Below are 19,321 nucleotides of genomic sequence, written 5' to 3'. Positions count from 1 at the left end.
ATAAGAGCTAGTAATCGCTCTTATCTCGAAAGCTTAGGCCGCCGCTATATTAATGGCTCTTAAGGAAACTATCGACGAATACCGAGTACTTATTAAGCCGTCGTTATATATATTAGGTATTCTTACGGAAGCTCGGAGCGGGAAGGATAATTCCCTTGTTATTATTACCGCCGTTACGCCGACGCTTATTCGCTTAACGAAAGCCGGTAGCCCTTTTTTTCTTCTAAGCTACGGATAGCTTAGTAATCGCTTATTTATCGTTAACGATACTATACCGAATCTAGGGAAGCGTTATCGCGCTAGCGCTACCGCCGTTTTTATTCTTATTCTTAGCTCGGTTCCTTTTTCTATATTCGCGCCTAAAGAGTAAGCTTTTAATAAAGGTAGCTCTCTTAAATTCGAAACGGCTCCTATCGTTACTTTTATTATTACTTATTAATTAACCGAGCTAAGCTTTATCCTTATTACTCGCGTTTCTCGAGAACTTTTAATACGATTTAATTCCTAAGGAGCTACCGAATTATCGCTTACGTTTAGAGGAATCGATCGAGCTACCCGAACTAATAATAATATAGCCTCGCTATTCCCTATTATTACCGAGGAGTATAGCCTACGTAACGATATCCCTTATTATCGGTATATTAATAGCGTTATATAATATCGCTTAACGGGAAAGTATTTTTAATCTTTAGTTTTTATTAATCGTTACTTACGTTATTCGCGTAAATACTTTTACGTAGTTTTATAAGTATCCCTTAAAGCTACGTAAGGTTTCGTCGAGAGTTAATTAATTATAGTTATCCTTGCGTTATACGTCCTACTTAACGGCTTATCGCCGCTTAAATAACCGACCTTAACTTTAAGGTAATAAGTTCCGAGCTTCTTTTATCGTAGATTACTTTTTTAATTATATTACTTTAAACTACCGTTCTTTACGAAGAAATAAAGGAATTACTTCGTTAATATTATCCCGAGTAATAACGTTAGCTTATATTACCGCTTATTATCGAGTCGTTACGCGGATAAGCGACTACGGATACTCTCGCTTAAGACGATAGCTCTCTTATTAAACGTAGATAGGTTTTAATTCCGACCCGTTCCTTTCGTAGCTTTCGTATTCGCGGTAGTCGCGTCCGTAATAAGGTTAGCCGATAGCGCGCTATCCGTACTCCTTACCGGTCCGCTCGTTTCCGTTAAAGCTTATAGGTTAATATTAAACGAGGAGTTATTTCCGTTTAAAGCTTTATTCCCGTTATTATTAACCCGGATATTATTAAATTAAACTTCGAATAACTATATGCGGTTTAATAATAGTAAAACTAATAGTATCCTAGCTCCGGTTAGGTTAAGTAATCTAAAAAATAAATATAATCCTAGAGTAAGTATTAGAGCCGGTAGCTCTAAAGGTCGTTAGGTTTTCGGAAGCTTTAAGAATATTATACTAGCTTTATTTTATAAGTTAGTTCTTTCGTTAAGGAGAGAAGTCTTATTACGCGTAGATTCTTTTTAGATTAATATCCTTACGTCGTTCTTCGAGTAAAGTATATTATTCTAAGTTAGTTCTTTTTATAGTTAAACTAAAATCCTACGTTACTTTCGTATTATTTAAGAGCTTTAATATCGTTATCTTTCTTCTTATATCTTAAAGGTTAAGTAACGATTTAAAATATTCGAATAATTAGCGAGGAAGAGCTTTAGTTAGTCTATCCGCCGGTATTTATCCTATAGGTAAATAAAGTACCTCGAAGGAGCCCTTTTATCGCTTTTATCGGAGTTATAAGTATTATATATCTATATAACGGAGCTTTATATTAACTCTTTCCTTATTTTATATAATTAGTTTAATGGTTTATTAGTTATCGCTATAGATTATTTATAGCTTTCCTAGATTTAAAGTAATATCCCTAAAGAAGCGTTTAATAGCTATCGTTTCCTTAACTATATACTTTAATCCTAAGAGCTTAGCTTCGGTTATCGACGTCGAAACTATAACTTAACGAGTTACCTTCCATACTATCGGACCTTTAAAAAGCGATATAATATAGCCTTATAACGATTTTCTAGTTTTTAGATCGTCTACGAAAGAAGCGTCGCTAGCGATTAATAGCGCTTATATATTATTATTCTTACCTTTATATTTAATGCTAAGATAACGCGTAGTATAAAGGTATTTAATCGCTTAATTAACGGCTTTTATATACTAAGGTTCCGGATTAATAAGGAAGTAGGAGAGTTATAACGTAATAAAGGCTACGTCCGGGCGGATTATAATTACGTTATAGAATAACGACCTTACTTTTTCCTAATATTCCTTGATTTATTACTTCGACGCGACGCTTATAAATTTTATAAGTTCGATAATCGGTAGTAATATTATAAGGAATTAGTTATTATCCGCTAAGTTAAAGCGACCTACGATTTTTTCGACGTAGGCGTCGTATATTAAGGTTATCGTCCGGTTTTTGCGATTACGTATTACCCGAATTCCTAAATACTAGCTTATTAGTCCTAATTCTTTTATTATATAGGTAGTTTTTAACCCTTAAGCTACCTTTTAAGCTATGGAATCGTTACTTTTATCGTATATAAGTAATAGGTCGTCGACGTATATTAATACGAATACTTCCCTTATTAGTATATAGAATATATATAGTTCTTCCGGAGAGCTTTAGAGTCTTAAATAGGTAAGGGTACTTTCGAGTTCCCTGAACTAAAGTAGAGGTAAGTCTCGGAATCCGTATACTACTTTTATAACGAACGCGTACTTCCCCTCTTATTTAAATCCGTTTAGTAGCTCGATTAGTATTAGGTCGTCTTCCGGTCGAGCTACGTTAAAAAAAGCGTTCTTAATATCGAACTAATCTACCTTAAGATTAAAATAAGCCGCGACTATTATTATTATTCGGAAAGATTTTATTACGAGTATTACTATATACGTTAATTCGAATAACCCCTTTAGGAGGAGATTTCCTCGCGTAATTAAGCGCGATTTATATTTATCGAGATAATTATCTTTATCGAATTTATAATCGAAAACCTACTTTAACGGTATTAGTTTAATCTAAGCTTAGTCGCGATTAATAACTTTTTAAACCCTAGCGCTTAGGAAAGTATCTATCTCCGACCTAGCGTTTTCCTTAAAACGATCCCTTAAGGGGTAGCTATTAAGCTTTTTTTACGTTTTTAAGAGCTTAGTTAATTTATCGTAATAAATTATTATCTTACTAGGCGCTACGCTTAGTCGCTCGGCTTATACTTATTTAAAGGTAGTTATAATAATTAAATATAGCGTAATAAAAGATTAATCGTCTTACGTTCCGTCGAATTAATTAGGTAAGAATATAGAAGTAAATTCGTATTAGTTACGGTCGTTCGATAAGTTAATTAACCTATTTAAAGCTATGCCCGATATAAAGGCGCCGGTATTAGCCTATCCTTTATTTAAGCCCTCCCCTTCGGGACTTTCTCCTCGCTTCTTCCGGCTATAGCGCGTAGCTAAGGGATATACTTTACGGTTATATTTCCTCCGCTCTTTTCTAAATAATAGGGATAGGCTTATTAGTTCGTTAAGCTCGGATTAAGCGGATTACTTTCGATTCCGAGGGGTATTAAGTTCTTTATTAATCGTTACTCCGTTAAAATGATATATTATCCGATCGGTATTAGTTTTTACGCGATTTTCCGTTACGATACCTCGCTTTAATCGCGAAGGACTTCCCGTAGAAGCCCTCTAGCCTTTAAACGGTTCCGAAGGAGACTTTAGTATTAGCCTAGGACTTAAGAGCTTACTAGGTTAATCCGATTTCTCCTTACTCTTCCGCTTCGTTAGCTCTAGAGCTTAGGATTCCGCCTTTAATTACTTTTATATTTCTTTTTCTTAATCGAATAATTCTAAGGATTCCTCTATAGATTAAATCGAAAGGTCTAGAAGCGTTTACGGTCGATCGTTTAAAGGTTAATCGTTTATAAATCTAATTTTCTTTTGGATTAAAGTAACGGATTCTCCTTCTTCCGGAGCTTTTTCCGGTTTAGGTTTACCTACCCCTAAGTTCGGGTTAATAAACTAAGTTATATTTAAATTATCGCTCGGAGTAAGCTCGTTATTCCTAAGTTAAGGTAACTCGCTAATAAACTTTATAATAAAAGGAACTTACGAATCTTAAATATCTAAAGCTTCGATAATAACTTCCGTTATATTATTAGTAACTTTATCCGTAAGGTCGATTCGGTTTAGCTCCTCTTAAGCGAGCTTTTCGGTTTATAGTTCTTCGGATTTATCGTAAAATGTTTCTTTATTAAAAACGACGTCTTTAGTTAGTATTATTCTCCTTAGTTTAGGAACCTATACTCGGTATAGGTTAAATATATAATATCTAACTAAATAACCGACGTAAGCTTTCGGTTTAACTTTAAACCCTCTTTTATCGAGATCTTAAGCGCGTTTTCCTAATAAAGGATACGCGCGATACCCGTACGTATAAATTCCGTATTAGTCTGGCCTTAAGTCGCTTATTAGCTCCTTTATAAGCGTAGGTATATATTATCTAAAGTAAACGGTAAACTAGGTATTAAGTAATTTATAAGGCGAGTAAAGATTATATATATAGCTCGGGTTTATATTTATTAAATATACCGTAGCCTTTACGTATTTAGGTCATAGCTTCTTTAGGAGCCTTACTCTTATCCTTATCTTAATCGATTTAACGATAATAAACTATCTAACTCTCTTACCCCTATTAGTTAGCTCTTTAGTATTCGCCGGTAATAGCTCGAGATTAATGCCTTCTTCCCGAGCCTAGATTTTATATCCGGTTAAGCCTTTAATCCCGATTATTACTCGCTTATTATTATATCGGAACTTATAAATCGAGAGGCGGAATTATCGTCGTACTTATCTTTTAAAGAGTCGAATAGTTTTCGTAACTAAGTAACCTTATTTATTCTTAAGGGTCTTTACCTAAAGCATTCCGTTATATTTATCTCTAATAACGAGTATTTATTTAAAGCCGTCGTATCCTTCCGGAAAGTTAAATAAATCTTAATATATACGTTAAAAAGGACGTAACGAGCGATATAATAATAATCGGCGTAAGATTATTCTTTTACCTATCGTAAGCCTATAATACTCGTACTTAAGCGTAAGTATACCGTTAATCTCGATATTCTAGGCATACTTTACGAATACTCTAAGCGCTTCCGGGCTTAGGTACCTAGCTTTAAGGTACTAGAGTTACTCGGAGCCTTTTCTCGGTTTTATTTAATCTCTCGATTTTCTTTATCGGGTTTCTCTTCCCTTAGTCGTCGGAATAATAACGAGCGATATTACGCTATATAGTATTATTATAAGCGTACGTAGCGGTATTATAAAAAGAACTTACGAGTAAACGGAAAACTACTTAAATTTAAAGAATACTAGGTTATAACGACGTTCGAGCTTTCTTATAATAAACCCGTTCTTAATCGACCCCCGGCGAAAAGAGTAATTAAAACTATAATACTAGATATTAATAGTAAGAAGTTTTACTTCGGAAATAATATTAATATAGAAATCTTTAACGAGAATAACGTCTTTAAGCGTAAGGTCGATCGTAAGTTTATCCGACTTATCCTAAAGATAGTTTTTAATAACGCGTATATTAATACCGGTAATAGGAAAGCTCGTAATATTAACTTCGATAGTCTACCCGTTTCTAGCGGAAGCGAAGGAGCCTTCGATTAGTAAATCCCGGTTATTAATAAGGTAAATAGCTCCGTAGTTATCGAAAATAATACTCTCGGAAAGGAGGTATCGTACTAAATCCATAATAGAAAATACCCTTACGTTAAAGGTTATATAAATAATGCGTAGGTCGATTATCGTTACGTTAATATTACCGGACTACTTGCTATTTTTATTACGCTTATTCCGAAATAGGTTAGTTCCGGAGGAGCTACCTTAATTAAGAGCGGTAACCTTTCATCCGTTACTCTTAATAAGGGCTCGGAGTAAGGCAAAGTCGCTTAAGTTATACCGTTATTTAATAATTAGTTTTACGTCGTCGGGTATATATAAGATTTATCGTAGCGTTTTACCGGTAATAGCGAATTAAAGGTTAGCGTATGCCTCCGGAGCCTAACGATATTATTTATTACATAGGTACTTATTAGTTCTAGCGTTATCGGTCGAGCTATTAAAGCTATTAGAACTACTAGCGTTAGTCGTTCCGGCTTTATATCCTAAAGTAGCTCTTTAATACGTAGCTAAGATATAAAGGCCTAATTTACCTATCTTCTTATCTTCGGAAATAAGAGCTCCGAGTACTTTACCTAGCTCTATAAAGGAAAGTAGCTATCGTTTAAGCCGGTCCGCCGTAGTTAGTTTAATGGTTATACGAATAGCTTAATTTAAAGCGATCTTAATTCTAATAGCTTCGAGGAAGTCCTTCGTTCCGAATACGCCTCGGATCTCGTTAATATCGTAAACGAAAGCTCGGTAGTAAGCGTTATTCTAAGTAATAAAGAATTACTCTCCGTAGAAAGTACCTACCTTTATTTTCTATAGGACCTCTCGGTATTCCTAGCGAACGAGCGTTTACGTAATAATAAAGGTAGGAGCGAGGTAATCGCGGAATAGTCTTACGGTATTCTAAACGTTCGGCTTAAATCCCTAAGCTTTAAGTTATATACCGACGAATTCGAAATAATTAATAAAAACCGAGGATATAATTTAATAGTAGAAAGCTCGGTAGCTTTTACCGGCGATAGTAACTTAAGATTCCTAAGAGCGACTTTACTTAAGTAATTACTTATATTCTTCGATAAAGAGGTAGCGCGGGTTTTCGGTTAAAGCTTTCGGCTTCTCCCTACGAGTCTTAGGATCTTTTTCGACCTACTCGTAGAAAGCTTAGAGGTACTACTTCCTCGCTCGCTTCTTTTCTTAAGTAATAAATTCTTCGAGCGATAAAAGTATCGCCGAGCTTAGCTTATAGTCGTTTATATTAGGATTAATATCCTTTTAAATATCGAATTACTCGGCGTAGTTCTAGAAAGTAATAAACTATCGTAGATATTCGTCGAAGTTACGTAGGTTAATATTAATAGGTAGCTTCTTAATGAAGAAGTTTCCGCTAATATCCGTTATTATAGTAGATATATTACTCGAGAGAAAGACGAGAGAGATATTTAAGAAAAAACGATTAATCGAGAGATTAAAGAAATAGAGATAAATAATAAGATTACTCGGAAGCTTATATAATAAAACCTTAGTTAACTTAGCTCCTTGGAAGGGCTACCGGGCTTATAATTAATACGTAGATTAGGAGAGCTACGTAGGTACTAAGGTTGCTTCTTAGGAGTAACGGAAGGTAGGAAGAAGAAGGTAAATTAACTAACCATTTAAGAAGGAAGGAGATTAATAAAGGAAATACGAGCTACCTATATATAGAAGATAAGGAGCTACGAGCTATGTTATATAAGCGAGCTAGGAGCTATGTTAGGTAAGCGAGTAACTCGAGAAGGAGTAGGGAGCTATATATAAGTGGCTCTTTATATAACAAAGGAATAATTACTAAACCTTAGCCTACTTTATAAAAAAGGACTTAGAAGGTCGGGACTTACCTACGTTACCTAAGAAGGTCTTATTAGGAAAAAGAAAAAGGAAAGAACTCGAATTACTACTTAATAAAAGAGCTAGAATCGATATTACTATACGATAGGAAGAAATCCTTCCCCGTATTATAGAATTATCCGACTCCGATAAGGAACGGGATTTTTAAATGCTCCCCCGTAAGCGTTAACGGAAGAAAGGAGCGATAAAAATAACGTAAAGATTATAGCTACTAAGCGGCTTAAAACGCCGGAAGTAACGGAAGTAGTATTAATAGTGAAAAAATTACGAGTCCTTTAGCGTAACCTAAGCGAATTAAAGTTAGGTAAACGGCCTATCCATATAATATAAATAAAATACTAAGGAAAGGAATATCCTTTACGAGTCCTTTTAAATACCGGTAACGAGGTACCTTTAATTAACGCTACTAAGGTTAAATAACTACGCCTTTTTATTAACTAACGCCTAAAGCTAAGAATCTTAATAAGATTCGATAGCTTTAAGATTTCGTTAGGAGGACTTTAGTATACGAACGAAATAAAGCTCCGTAGCTACGAATATATCTACTACGTCGCTTAAGAAGTTAGTAAATTAAATAAAGAGGTTAATATTATCCTATCGTAATAATAAATAGAGGAATATTCCCCGTAAAGGCTATTTACGGAAAGGCGGTTATACTTTAACTTACCTTAGTACCGGAACTATCGCCTACGGCTAAATCGCGTAGGAACCGTACGAGAAAAGGAGGCCTTACTATAAGTACCCAAATAATTTCGCGACTTCGTTCCTATTATAACCAAAGAAGCGGGATAACGATTTCCCGACCGGTAGCCATGGGACTATATTATCGAGCTCCGTCCGGGAATTACTCCTTCCTAAGGACCCTTATACGCTATAAGTAAACGATAGCTAGAAGCCTTAAAACCCTAGCTAAACGAAATAATAACTATGAAAAGAATCCGGAAATCGAAAGTATTATACGGAGCGTTTATAATATTCGTAAATAAAAAGGACCTTAATACGTTAAGACCGGTAGCCGATTATCGAAGGTTAAATAAAATTATAATACCCGTCCGATATCTTATCTTATTAATTAACGAGCTATAAACCCTATTTTAAATAACGCGATGATTTATTAAAATCGATTTAAAGTCTAGCTTTCATATAGTGTAGTGGTACGGTAAGACATGCCCTCTTAATACATTACGTAACACGCTACGATAGGCCTTATGCCTATATAGAGTAACCATAGCTCCCGTAAGTACGGGATATGCCATGCTTATTATCTAGTTCATTACCTAGCTAGATTATTATCTTTGCCATTTTTGCCTTAATTAAAGATTCGTTTTTGCCATTAGATTCGTCGTTCTCCGATTAGTATATCTATCTTAGTTATAGGCGCTTAAGTTACTTCGTCGTACTACTATAGCCGAATAAGTAACTTTTACGTTTTACCCCTTTTCTCCCCTTACTTCTTATACCTTCGGGTTAGCGACTACTATATCTCTACGACTAAGGGGCATAACTAAGATACGATAACTATATTAAATTCCTTGCCTCTCGATTAGTATAGCGATATTAGTTTCATCCGTCTTGGACCATCGTACGTGCTATAGTCTTCGATAGAGTGCACTTTCGAGTAAATATATCCGGGTCTCTAGTATCGCGTACGCTTTGCTCCTCCTCAATAGTACGAATTAAGGAAGGCGACGAATGAAAAACCGCCTTCCGTACGCGCTATAGGCTATATAAGTATACCGTTATACCTATAGAACTAATTAACGCCTCCGCTACCTTCTAGGCTATAATAAATTATATCTTCCGCGACCTCTTAGATATAAAGGTTATCGCTTATTTAAATAACATCCTAATATATACCAATACGTTAAAAGTATATAATAAATTAATTAAAGAAGTCTTAAAACGACTTATAAAAAACCATCTAGTAGTAGCCCTAAAGAAATATACCTAGCGAACGTAAAAAGTTAAGTTCTTAGGGTATAATATAAGCCCTAACGGTATTACTATTGAACAGGAGCAGCGTGGGCACGCTGACGGAGGCACGAAACGGCTACCTAACTACCAACAACTAGCCCAGTACCGATCAACTAAGATCATAGCTATAAATAGCTATAATCGGTTAATCGGCCAACTAAAAACGATAGCTAGGAAAGGAGAGACTAAAAAGGCAAAGACGAGGATAGCTAGAAAGGCATGGCAAGAAACGAGTAAATAGCTATAGGTCGTAATATCTATAGGTCTAAGTCTAACTAATGAAAATATGAATACGCGACCCATATAAATATATATCGAAAAGGCTACGTAGCCTAGATCCACCGTACCACTACAGCCTCCCTAGTTCAATTAATCCGCAAGGAGTAATTAAACTCCTAATAGCAACAGGTACGGTAGCTCTCGTTCCTATTAAACCTAATCAACCTAATCCCGATCAACCCTAATCAACTAAAAGCTAGCTAGTTTAATTAAAGGCTAATAGGATAAGTTAGGAAGAAATAAGTCAACTAGGCGATTATAATAGCAATAAGTGGGTGGTGGAGTAGGTAACTAACTATAGCCGTACCTGATCCTAAACCTAAACCTAATTAATCCTAAACCTATTCAATCGTTACTAACTAGGAGCTAAGCCAGTTTAATTAACGATTAACAGGAAACAGGAAAGATCTAATAACAAGAACTAGGCTAGCGGAGCTATAACCTATAAACTAACCTAATCAACCTATTCCTAATTAACCCTAATTAACTAAGAGCGAGCTAGGTCCATTAGGGCTACTAAGAAATAACAGGGATTAATCGGAAAATAGGAACTATAACGGGCAGGTAAAACAAGCGTAGCTCCCGTAAGAAACAAAGAAATAATCCCGTGAAAAATCTAATGCAACGTAATCTCCGTCCTTCTCGTCCATAGCTATTGCCGATCCTTTTCAACTAATTCCTGATCCTATAAATTAACTGATATATCCTGTTCAATGCCCGACTATTTCCTAACTTATTTCTAGCTATTCTCGTATAACCGTTATTCGTCCGGCAGCATCTACCGGGCTTCCCTTGATCCTCGATCCCTCCCCTATACGTGGTTCTAGGGGCTCTAGCTCTTCCTACTAACCATATATCGGTAAGGGCGATAAGAGGGGTCTTTAGGCGTTACTATTCCTATAGCTATTTCTAGGCTATCTTATTTAATATCGTATCTATTTCGTATCGCGGTATCGTCTATATGGGTCTCTTGATCCTAATCGGTATGTCCCCGATTAGGCTTATAGCGTAGATATAAGGTCTATCGGTATCTTCGTATAATAATTAAGGGCATCGTAGTACCTATCGGTTAGGGAAAAACCTCCCTAGGTGCCGTAACTAGCTAGGATAAACAAGGGCAATCGGAGCTATCGGCAAGCCTCTTATAATTAAAATAGACCGATCGGAAAGGACTAACTGCCTTTAAGCGTATGTTATAAAAAGGGGTGGTAGCGGTAACGGAGTCAGGTTAACTGAGAAAAACGGCCATTTAGGCACTAGTAAAAAACGACGGAGGTAAAACCAAACGAAAACGGGCATAGCTCCTTTAAAAGAGATAACTAAGAAACGAGGATAGGGATTCCTACTAATCGGAGAACGAGCTTTCAGGTAAGCTAATTAAAAGCTATTAGGAGGGCGTGGTTATTAATGGTCGCTATGGTTATCTACCCTCCCTATTAATCCTAACCTAAAAAGCTAAGGCTAAAAGCTACGAAAACGGCTCTGGAGCTACGAAAATAGCTCCTAATTAATTAAAAAAAACAGGGAATCTCCTAATCGACGAATCCTAAACCTAATAACTACAAAAACGGTCGCAAAAGGTTACTCCTAAGGCTAAGGTAAGAACGAGCTACTAGATGGTCGCTATTAAATAAGAGTAGCGTAGGTACGCTAACGGAGGTACGAAACGGCTACCTAACTACTAATAACTGGCCCAGTGCCGATTAACTAAGATTATAGCTATAAATAGCTATAATCGGTTGATCGGCTAGTTAAAAACGGTAGCTAGGAAAGGAGAAACTAGAAAGGCAAAGACGAGGATGGCTAGAAAGGCATAGCAAGAAACGAGTAAATAGCTATAGGTCGTAATATCTACAGGTCTAAGTCTAACTAATGAAAATATAAGTACGCGACCCATATAAATATACATCGAAAAGGCTACGTAGCCTAGATCCACCGTACCACTACACTATATCTAAGGATAAAATAAAAGCTATCCTTAACTAGCGTATCCTAACTATACTTAAAGACTCGTAAAGCTTTATCGGGTTTATTAACTTTTACCGTAAATTTATACGTAACTTTTCGGGTATAGCTAGACTAATTACTAACGCTAATGAAAGGAACCGTAAACTATAGAAATGGAAGATCGAAATAAAAAGGGCCTTCTAGGAATTAAAAGAAACCTTTACGAAGGCCCCGGTACTAATATACTTCGATCTTAATCGAGTTTTAATAATTAAAGCCGACGCTTCGGATTTTATTATCTCGGCTATCCTCTCGTAAAAAAACGATAAAGAAAGATTAAAACTAGTAGCCTTTTTCTTAAAACGACTTATCCTAGCGAAAATAAATTATAAAATATATAATAAGAAATTACTAGTAATCGTCGACGTATTCGAGAAATAACGATATTATTTCGAAGGTACTTAACATTAAATAAAAGTATATTTAGATTACTAAAATCTAACGTACTTTATTATAGCGAAGGTATTAAACCGACGATAAGCCCGTTAAGCCTAATAGCTTTTCTCGTATTATTTTATAATATACTACCGCCTAGGGAAGTAAAATAAAAAGGCCGATATTCTATTTAGATTATTATAATATCGCTTTAAAAAAGGAGGAGCTAAGGACTAGCCGATAGCGACGGTCCTATAAGAAAAGCATTTTTTAAAACATTTAGGCTTATTAACGGTAATACTTTTTAGCGTACGATTAAATAGCATCCCGATATCTGCCTAGACCTAAGAATTCGTTAAATAAGTTAAGAAAGCGGCTAAATAAGACTCGGAATATTAGGCCTAGTTAATAAAATAACCCAGTAAAGAGGTAAAGCTTTAAGAAGGCTTCCTTTACCGACGAAATCGTTTATAGGTACTAAAGGACTTATAATAAAAAGTAATTAAATCTAAATACGATATTAAAGTAACGGAATATATAGGTATAAATAAAACCATGGAGCTTATTACCCGTAACTTTTAGTAGCTTAACCTAGAAGTAACCGTTAAGGAATTCGTAAGGAAATGTCGCGAGTATTAATAGAATAAGGTACTACGATATATCCCGTTTAGATTACTATAGCTTATGGAACTATATTACCGGCTATAGTAAATAATAGTAATGAATTTTATTATAGATTTATTAATGTCTAATAGCTATAACTTTATATGGGTTATTATAAACCCTTTTATTAAAATAACGTACTTTATCCCGCTAAAAAAGGACGGTAAAAAAGCCGAAGACTTAATACCTATTTTTATCCGTAATTACTAGCGGCTATATGGGATTTCCTTAGATATTATTTCCGACCGGGACTTACGATTTACCTCCTATATTTAAAAGGATATTTTAAAGCTTTTAAAAGTTAAGCTTAGAATAAGTACTGCCTTCTATCCCTAGACGGATAGATAAACGAAAAGACTTAATTAAATCTTAGAAGTATACCTACGCGCCTTCGTAAATTACGAAATAAACGACTAGGAAAGCTTACTTCCTATTACCGAATTTACTTATAATAATACTGCTTTAATAGCTACCGGTATATTACCCTTTTACGTTAATTACGGATAATACCTAGTAGTATATAACCCTTCTTTAGGTATTCTTAAGAATCTAAGGAGTAACCTTTATATTTATTAAATAATTAAGGTATATAACGAAGCTAAATAATATTTAGAAAAGGTACGGTAACGGATAAAAGGATAAGTAAATAAGCATAAAAAAAAGGAACCCCCTTTAGAAGTAGAATAGCTTATTATGCTAAATACCCGTAATATTAAGACCAAGCGCCTTATAGAGAAGATAGATAAGAAAATGCTCGGCCCCTTTAAGATCTAAAAGGTCGTTTCGCTTACCGCTATAACCTTAACGCTTCCGAGAGGCTAGCGCATTTATAGTACCTTCTACGTATTCCTTATCGAATCCTATTACGCTAGTAATTAGGAACTACCTAACCCTAACTAGGTCCTACGAGAGGTAGCCCCGATCGAGGCAAAAGACTACGAAGTAAATAAGGTATTAGATTCCGCTAGGACCGGAAAGGTTATTAGGTACTTAATAAAGTAAAAAGGCTAGCCGGCTAAGCGCTACTAAACTTAGGAACCGTAGAAATACTTTACTACCGAAGGAACGAAAGAAGCTATTAAGTTATTCTATTAATAAAATCCTAATAAACCTACTAACTAACGAACCTAGGTACCTAACCCGCGCTTAGAAACGAACTTTTCCGAGGAAAAGGGATAATATTATACGGGGATAGAGCCCTATATTAATAATTAGGTTATAAGGATTAAGAGGATAATATCGGGTAGTAAGGCCGCTACCTCGGCGACCTATTAAGGAAAGTCCTAGATAAGCTATAGGTAGCTTCGGTAGTAAGGTATAACGGTACTAAGGTACGGAGGTACCTCCGGAATATATTAGGACGAGACAGGGACTAGGAAACCTAGAAAAAGGGGACAAGGACATAAGAGACCCCCTATAGAATTATTAGTTAAATTAAACCTATTCCAAGCATATCCCCTTGTTACATTAGCCTAAGAGCTTCTAGCAGAGGCTACTATACCAAATTTAGTGCCTGATCAGGCACCAGATACGGTCACAGAGGCTATATCTCCACGTGCTGTATTTATTACTTATACAACACCAGAGAGAATAGCTCGTATAGTAGTAGAAGCACCGGCATCACCAGAGGCTGCATCACCAGAGGCATATGATAACCCACGTGCTATATACGATCGCTATAAGCAAGCACGTCAGACCTGGTATAACCAGCAACCACGTAGCAGCCTTCAGACGAATCAAGAGTATCGACGTGCTACTGGTCTACAGATTCGCTTCAGCCCTTCGGACTATAACTATTATAAGGACTGGAAGGTCATGGGCCTGCCACCAAAGAGCCAGAAGGCATGGACTAGGGAGCAGGTTGAGGCGTATATTGACTGGGAGAAGAAGGAGGAGATTCGGCTTGACGAGGTCATGAAGGCCCGCATTCAGGCGCGCCGTACCGGTACCGGCGGACCGGTGCCGGCCCGGGTTGAAAGGCAGCTATTCATAGACTTCATAGAGGAGGACACAGCACGGCAACAGCTTTTGTATAGTAATCCCTAGTTATTTCGTTCTTAATAGATGTTTTCTGGCATTTCTGGCGATTTCGTCTGATCAGTCAAATGCGGCGAGGGGCTCAAAACGTCACGTGTTTCAGTGATTATGTAATAGGGCGGTACACCTAGTCAATGTAGTCGGTGCCTCTTATGCTTTGTGAGTCAGCTAAGCTTTACTAAAGCAGTCGTTAGATGAAATGACAAAGCCCCCTGCTGCTCCTGGGGTCCATAAACAATTCCTCCTATGGTGGCCATTTTTCAACCCCTAATAGCTCTGTTTTTGGATTCCTGCTTTCTTTAAATAAGATTTCCGCTGCAAAAGTTCCTAGGATTTTTGAGAGCAGCGGGTTTTTTTCAGCGGCAATCTTTCCTATGCAATAATATTGCCGCTGTAAAAAAACCTAGGATCTCTGGGAACAGGGGAACTTTTACCTAAGCTACAATGGTTCCGCTGAATAATCTCCTGGGATTTATTTTTACACAGGATCTAAAATTGCCCCAATAAAATGTATCGGTAGGCCTGGCGAAGGCAGCAAAGTAAATAAACAGACAGTCGAGGCATCAGGCTCAACTCAACGTTTCTCAAATCGTACCACTCTCTTCCATCTGCACGTCAGCCTTCCACACCGCGCAGGCCGAATATACCGGGCATGTGCCATTCGTTCCCTGCATATAGAGCAATCTTTATTCCAATCACGGCAGATCCTGCGATAGCACAGCTCACAGTAGATATGACCTAGATGTGTTAGTGTCAAACTCCGGTTTAGCTAGGTGGGATTCTTACCACACTTCGGAGCTATCATGACAGGTTTTTCCTCGTAGCATACCATACACGATGAGTCAAAAAGCCGTCTGAGTTTTTGTTTCATATGCGCATGTTCCGGGCGTGGACACTGCGCCATGGTAATGCCGTCTGCACATTCCAGACAGACAACCTTTTTCATGTCAGTGCAAGTGGACTTAAGCGGAACTATAGAACTTACACAGCCGCAGGTCTCCAAAGCTTTTCTGTTCCCGCCTAATACTTCGAGGCAGAAGACACAGTTTTCCACATCCATCTCGAGGTCAATTTGGGAGACAAGCGTGACTTCAAGAGCTTCGTGTGGACCGGTCCTGGCGTGATGACGGAGCGAATACCGCGGCGGAGTGTATATCGTATCAGCCAAGCTCCTTTTGGCAGCGCGAGAAGGCCGAGCATACAGATGTCTGGCGTGGTTCATGTTCAAGAATGATGTTATTTCATACTACCCATTTCGTTTGTGTACAGTGCTTGGCGCTTTTTAAGCGAGAGGTTTACTAGTATGCTTCCTATCCCAGTCATGAGTGTACTGGTATAAAACATATACCAGTACACTTTATATACCAGTACACTTTATATACCAGTACATTTTATATACCAGTACATTTTATATACCGGTACATTGTATATACCAGTACACTTTATATGGCTATGTTGCACCATCCCAGGGCGTGTACTGGTATATTCTCGCCAAAATCCGGGACCGAATATGGGCCCGGGATTCGGGCCATTTTGCAGAATGCTCAAAATATATCGGCTCGCGTGCGTGATATGTAATCCCAGTTCTGCAAAGGCCATTGTTCTGAACCACCTTCAGGTCCTAAATTTAGATCCCAGAATTAGTCATGTTGACACATGGTTCGAATTTAACACTGGTGAAAAAAACGAACAGTGACCTAACGTCATCGCAGCCCAGTGTATGCACGGCTCGGCTTTAATCAAAGAGCACGGACGGCGGGAACCAACAGCTCTGCCTGAGGACCAAACGTCTGGGACGGAAACCCTAAAATGTACATTCACGACATAACTTATGCCCGCCTCCTTCTCCCAGGAATTGTCACCGCCCGGACCTTTCCATTCCACAAGTAATCGTTTAATCGCAAAGTGGTTCCATTCATAACTCGACTCATCGACTAGCTCAGCGTATATGTCTCTTCGCTTCTCCCACGTGCTATCCTTGTCATGAAAGCCCTTCCACTTCACAGGGTACCAAGTCGTCCCACCTCGGGTCCATTTGCCGAGCAGCATGTCAACTTCCCCTATGTTTTTCTCGGCATCTATCGGGACCGGCTGGCTTGCTGCTTGGCTACCGGGGGCCGCACCGGTCATTAGTTTTTTCTTGTGTCCAGTCTTGGATAGAGAGGACAGAGCGATATCAGTGATGGAACATGAATCCTAAACGCTGCTTCCTTGGCTCCCAGAGCATGAACAGGGATTGCTGAGTGGTATTGGCGTCCACCTTGTGAAATCCTGTCCGTAGCTTGGCACAAGTATCTCAGATGCCGGTTCAGGACTTCGAAGTTCGTATGGCGCTAGGCTGTGGGCAGCGAATTGACTCTATGGCGACAAGGTCTTCGCCTCCGTGATTGGGTAAAAAAAAGAACTTCCCGGCGTATGGAAGAGGGGCGACTAATCCACCGGCTCGAGGTACGGTTAATATGTATATGGAGAATATTAGAGCCTCTGTACTGGTAGAGGTACCTCGACAGGAAGAAACGAAGCGTCCATAGTACCTATGGGCTCCGTCAAGGGGCTGTACTTAGTCAGCTATGAGGCCAACTAAGGGGATAAGGCACTTCGCACTCAGTTGTGGAGGGTCCGGATATTGGAAATGGAGTCAGAGCCGACATTGTCTACAATGGAGTGAAATGTTTAGCAGTAGCATGTCTCCTTCATGGACGTCATGTAGGTATTCCTGTAGGGCAAATCAGATGAATTCGGTGACTTTAAGGTGTGGTCAGTGGGTCTGCTCGGCCCACGCGAGCGAGTGGCTTGCGGCAAGCTTCCTTGTGTCCCCGAGATGGCGCTGTGGCACTGCGGATACACAGGCTAGAATGCCATTTACCACACTTCGGTAGCCCTCGCGATAGACATCCTGACCAAGTTTCAAGGCTATTCTCATATGTCGAAAAAGGTGGTGACATTCTGTCGCGCCATCCCGTGACCAGGCCACTGTCTCGGGCCATTTCTGTCATGTTTCCTGTTCCTTGTTCTGGACCTCCTCCACCGGGGTCCTACCTTGGCTCCTATGCAGGTGGGCCATTTTCGGTACCGTCAGAACGCACACTCGAGATGCAATTGGCCCGCGGTAATTAGAAGCATAAAAGGTCCCCAGACATGGCAGCGACCCAGATTCGGGCCCCTTCTCGGAAAGTGCGTCATCCGTTCGACGACAAGTAGTTGAAGAGGCCCAGTTCTAAGGTCTAGGATTTTATAGTCCTGAATGAGTATGTATGTATCATTCCCTCGAAATAATTGAAATGTGATCCGTTTCCACAGATCCTCTACGTTTTAAACCCGGAGACACTAATCGAGATGGCTCCAATACGTCAGAGTAATACGGAACGCCGACGGGGAAGGGACGAGTGCCGCGAGAAACTGGCAAAACACATTCGTAAGGAAATACATCCCTATACCGGCAGCCTAGCTGACTCCTCTAGACCAGAAACTCGGGATTGAAATAAAGCCCTCCGAAGTCCGCCTGAAGCCCCGCGCGAACGATCCGTACAGCTGGCGAGCCCTCCCAGATAAAGAGGAGTTCATTTCCAAGATATTCGCCAAGAATTTAAGCGACCATTCTATCAGCACCTACCGACTGCTATGCAGAGAGGTCGGAAAGACCTTCGAGGCCGTACCCTCAAGTACGCAGTGCTCAGCACTGGACTCCGTCATAGCTGTATGTCAAGCCAGTCTAGTCTCAAACTAACGCTAACTTTCTGTGCAGTTGACTACCCCAGGAGCTAGCTTCAGCGTCATGATCGACAAGCTCAGGGAGGAAAATTGGAAGCTTTCCCAAGACGTTTGGGACTTGAGAAGTAGAGCAGACGCAGAATCGAGACAGAGACAGCTCGTGGAAGAAGAAAACCGTCGATTGCATAGCAACCAACAATGGCTTGAAGGCCAGGTTAGAGACTGTGCAGCCACGGTCGACTACTTCAAGAACTGTGTCGCGAGATGCTTCGTTGGCCTGGACAAAGTATTGCCTATACTGGAGGACTTGAGAAAGGACACGTCCTTCGATAGGGCCATGAACCGCAGCGTAACGTAGAGTCGCGCAATGGAATGATCAAGATACCGGGGTGGGATCCAGCTCTGCTTGCATGTGTATAGATATGGCCCTGCACACGACAGGAAGGTACTACTTGCGGTTACGGCGCCAAAGGGAAAAAAAAGAATTGCCTATAGTTGGAACCTGAACCTAGGACCCGAACCCTACTAAAGCGAGCTCCTAAAAACTGTAGCGTGGTAAAAACAAGAAACGATTTACTTCTCTCTTGAAAATGTAATAATATCCAATACAGGACACCGGTTTCGCTCCCCGTTATACAGTATTAGCCATGCGGAATTTCCCAAGCATCG

At 38.9% G+C, this 19,321-nt stretch overlaps 3 protein-coding genes across 3 annotated transcripts; 1 reads left to right on the top strand and 2 right to left on the bottom strand.

Annotated features, from left to right (window-relative positions):
• Positions 1 to 15,071: 15,071 nt before the first annotated feature.
• On the bottom strand, positions 15,072 to 16,340 carry GGS23DRAFT_591316 (uncharacterized protein). The gene is made up of 3 exons (XM_051517739.1): positions 15,927 to 16,340; positions 15,728 to 15,878; positions 15,072 to 15,679 (listed from the first exon to the last, which is right to left on the bottom strand). Exons 1-3 carry the CDS (start codon positions 16,161 to 16,163, stop codon positions 15,516 to 15,518), a joined length of 552 nt encoding a protein of 183 aa, XP_051366939.1. The 5' UTR covers positions 16,164 to 16,340; the 3' UTR covers positions 15,072 to 15,515.
• Positions 16,341 to 16,585: 245 nt separating this feature from the next.
• Positions 16,586 to 17,466, bottom strand: GGS23DRAFT_591314 (uncharacterized protein; the record flags this gene model as incomplete). The annotated part of the gene is made up of 2 exons (XM_051517738.1): positions 17,444 to 17,466; positions 16,586 to 17,383 (listed from the first exon to the last, which is right to left on the bottom strand). Exon 2 carries the CDS (start codon positions 17,069 to 17,071, stop codon positions 16,586 to 16,588), a length of 486 nt encoding a protein of 161 aa, XP_051366938.1. The 5' UTR covers positions 17,072 to 17,383; positions 17,444 to 17,466.
• Positions 17,467 to 17,952: 486 nt separating this feature from the next.
• Positions 17,953 to 19,060, top strand: GGS23DRAFT_525139 (uncharacterized protein). The gene is made up of 3 exons (XM_051514682.1): positions 17,953 to 18,356; positions 18,403 to 18,638; positions 18,687 to 19,060. Exons 1-3 carry the CDS (start codon positions 18,278 to 18,280, stop codon positions 19,008 to 19,010), a joined length of 639 nt encoding a protein of 212 aa, XP_051366937.1. The 5' UTR covers positions 17,953 to 18,277; the 3' UTR covers positions 19,011 to 19,060.
• The last annotated feature ends 261 nt before the right edge of the window (positions 19,061 to 19,321 follow it).

The sequence above is a fragment of the Durotheca rogersii genome, assembly GCF_024521655.1.
Source record: "Durotheca rogersii strain YMJ 92031201 chromosome Unknown GGS23scaffold_89, whole genome shotgun sequence".
Taxonomy (NCBI): Eukaryota; Fungi; Ascomycota; class Sordariomycetes; order Xylariales; family Xylariaceae; genus Durotheca; species Durotheca rogersii.
This window is presented reverse-complemented; position numbering and strand designations above follow the sequence as displayed.

Coding starts and splice junctions, on each gene's coding strand:
- GGS23DRAFT_591316 (XM_051517739.1), bottom strand. CDS start 16,163: ATGAACCACGCCAGACATCTGTATGCTCGGCCTTCTCGCGCTGCCAAA. Junction 15,879..15,926: donor CTTTGGAGACCTGCGGCTGT/GTAAGTTCTATA, acceptor GACATGAAAAAG/GTTGTCTGTCTGGAATGTGC. Junction 15,680..15,727: donor CATGATAGCTCCGAAGTGTG/GTAAGAATCCCA, acceptor TAACACATCTAG/GTCATATCTACTGTGAGCTG.
- GGS23DRAFT_525139 (XM_051514682.1), top strand. CDS start 18,278: ATGGCTCCAATACGTCAGAGTAATACGGAACGCCGACGGGGAAGGGAC. Junction 18,357..18,402: donor GAAACTGGCAAAACACATTC/GTAAGGAAATAC, acceptor TGACTCCTCTAG/ACCAGAAACTCGGGATTGAA. Junction 18,639..18,686: donor CACTGGACTCCGTCATAGCT/GTATGTCAAGCC, acceptor CTTTCTGTGCAG/TTGACTACCCCAGGAGCTAG.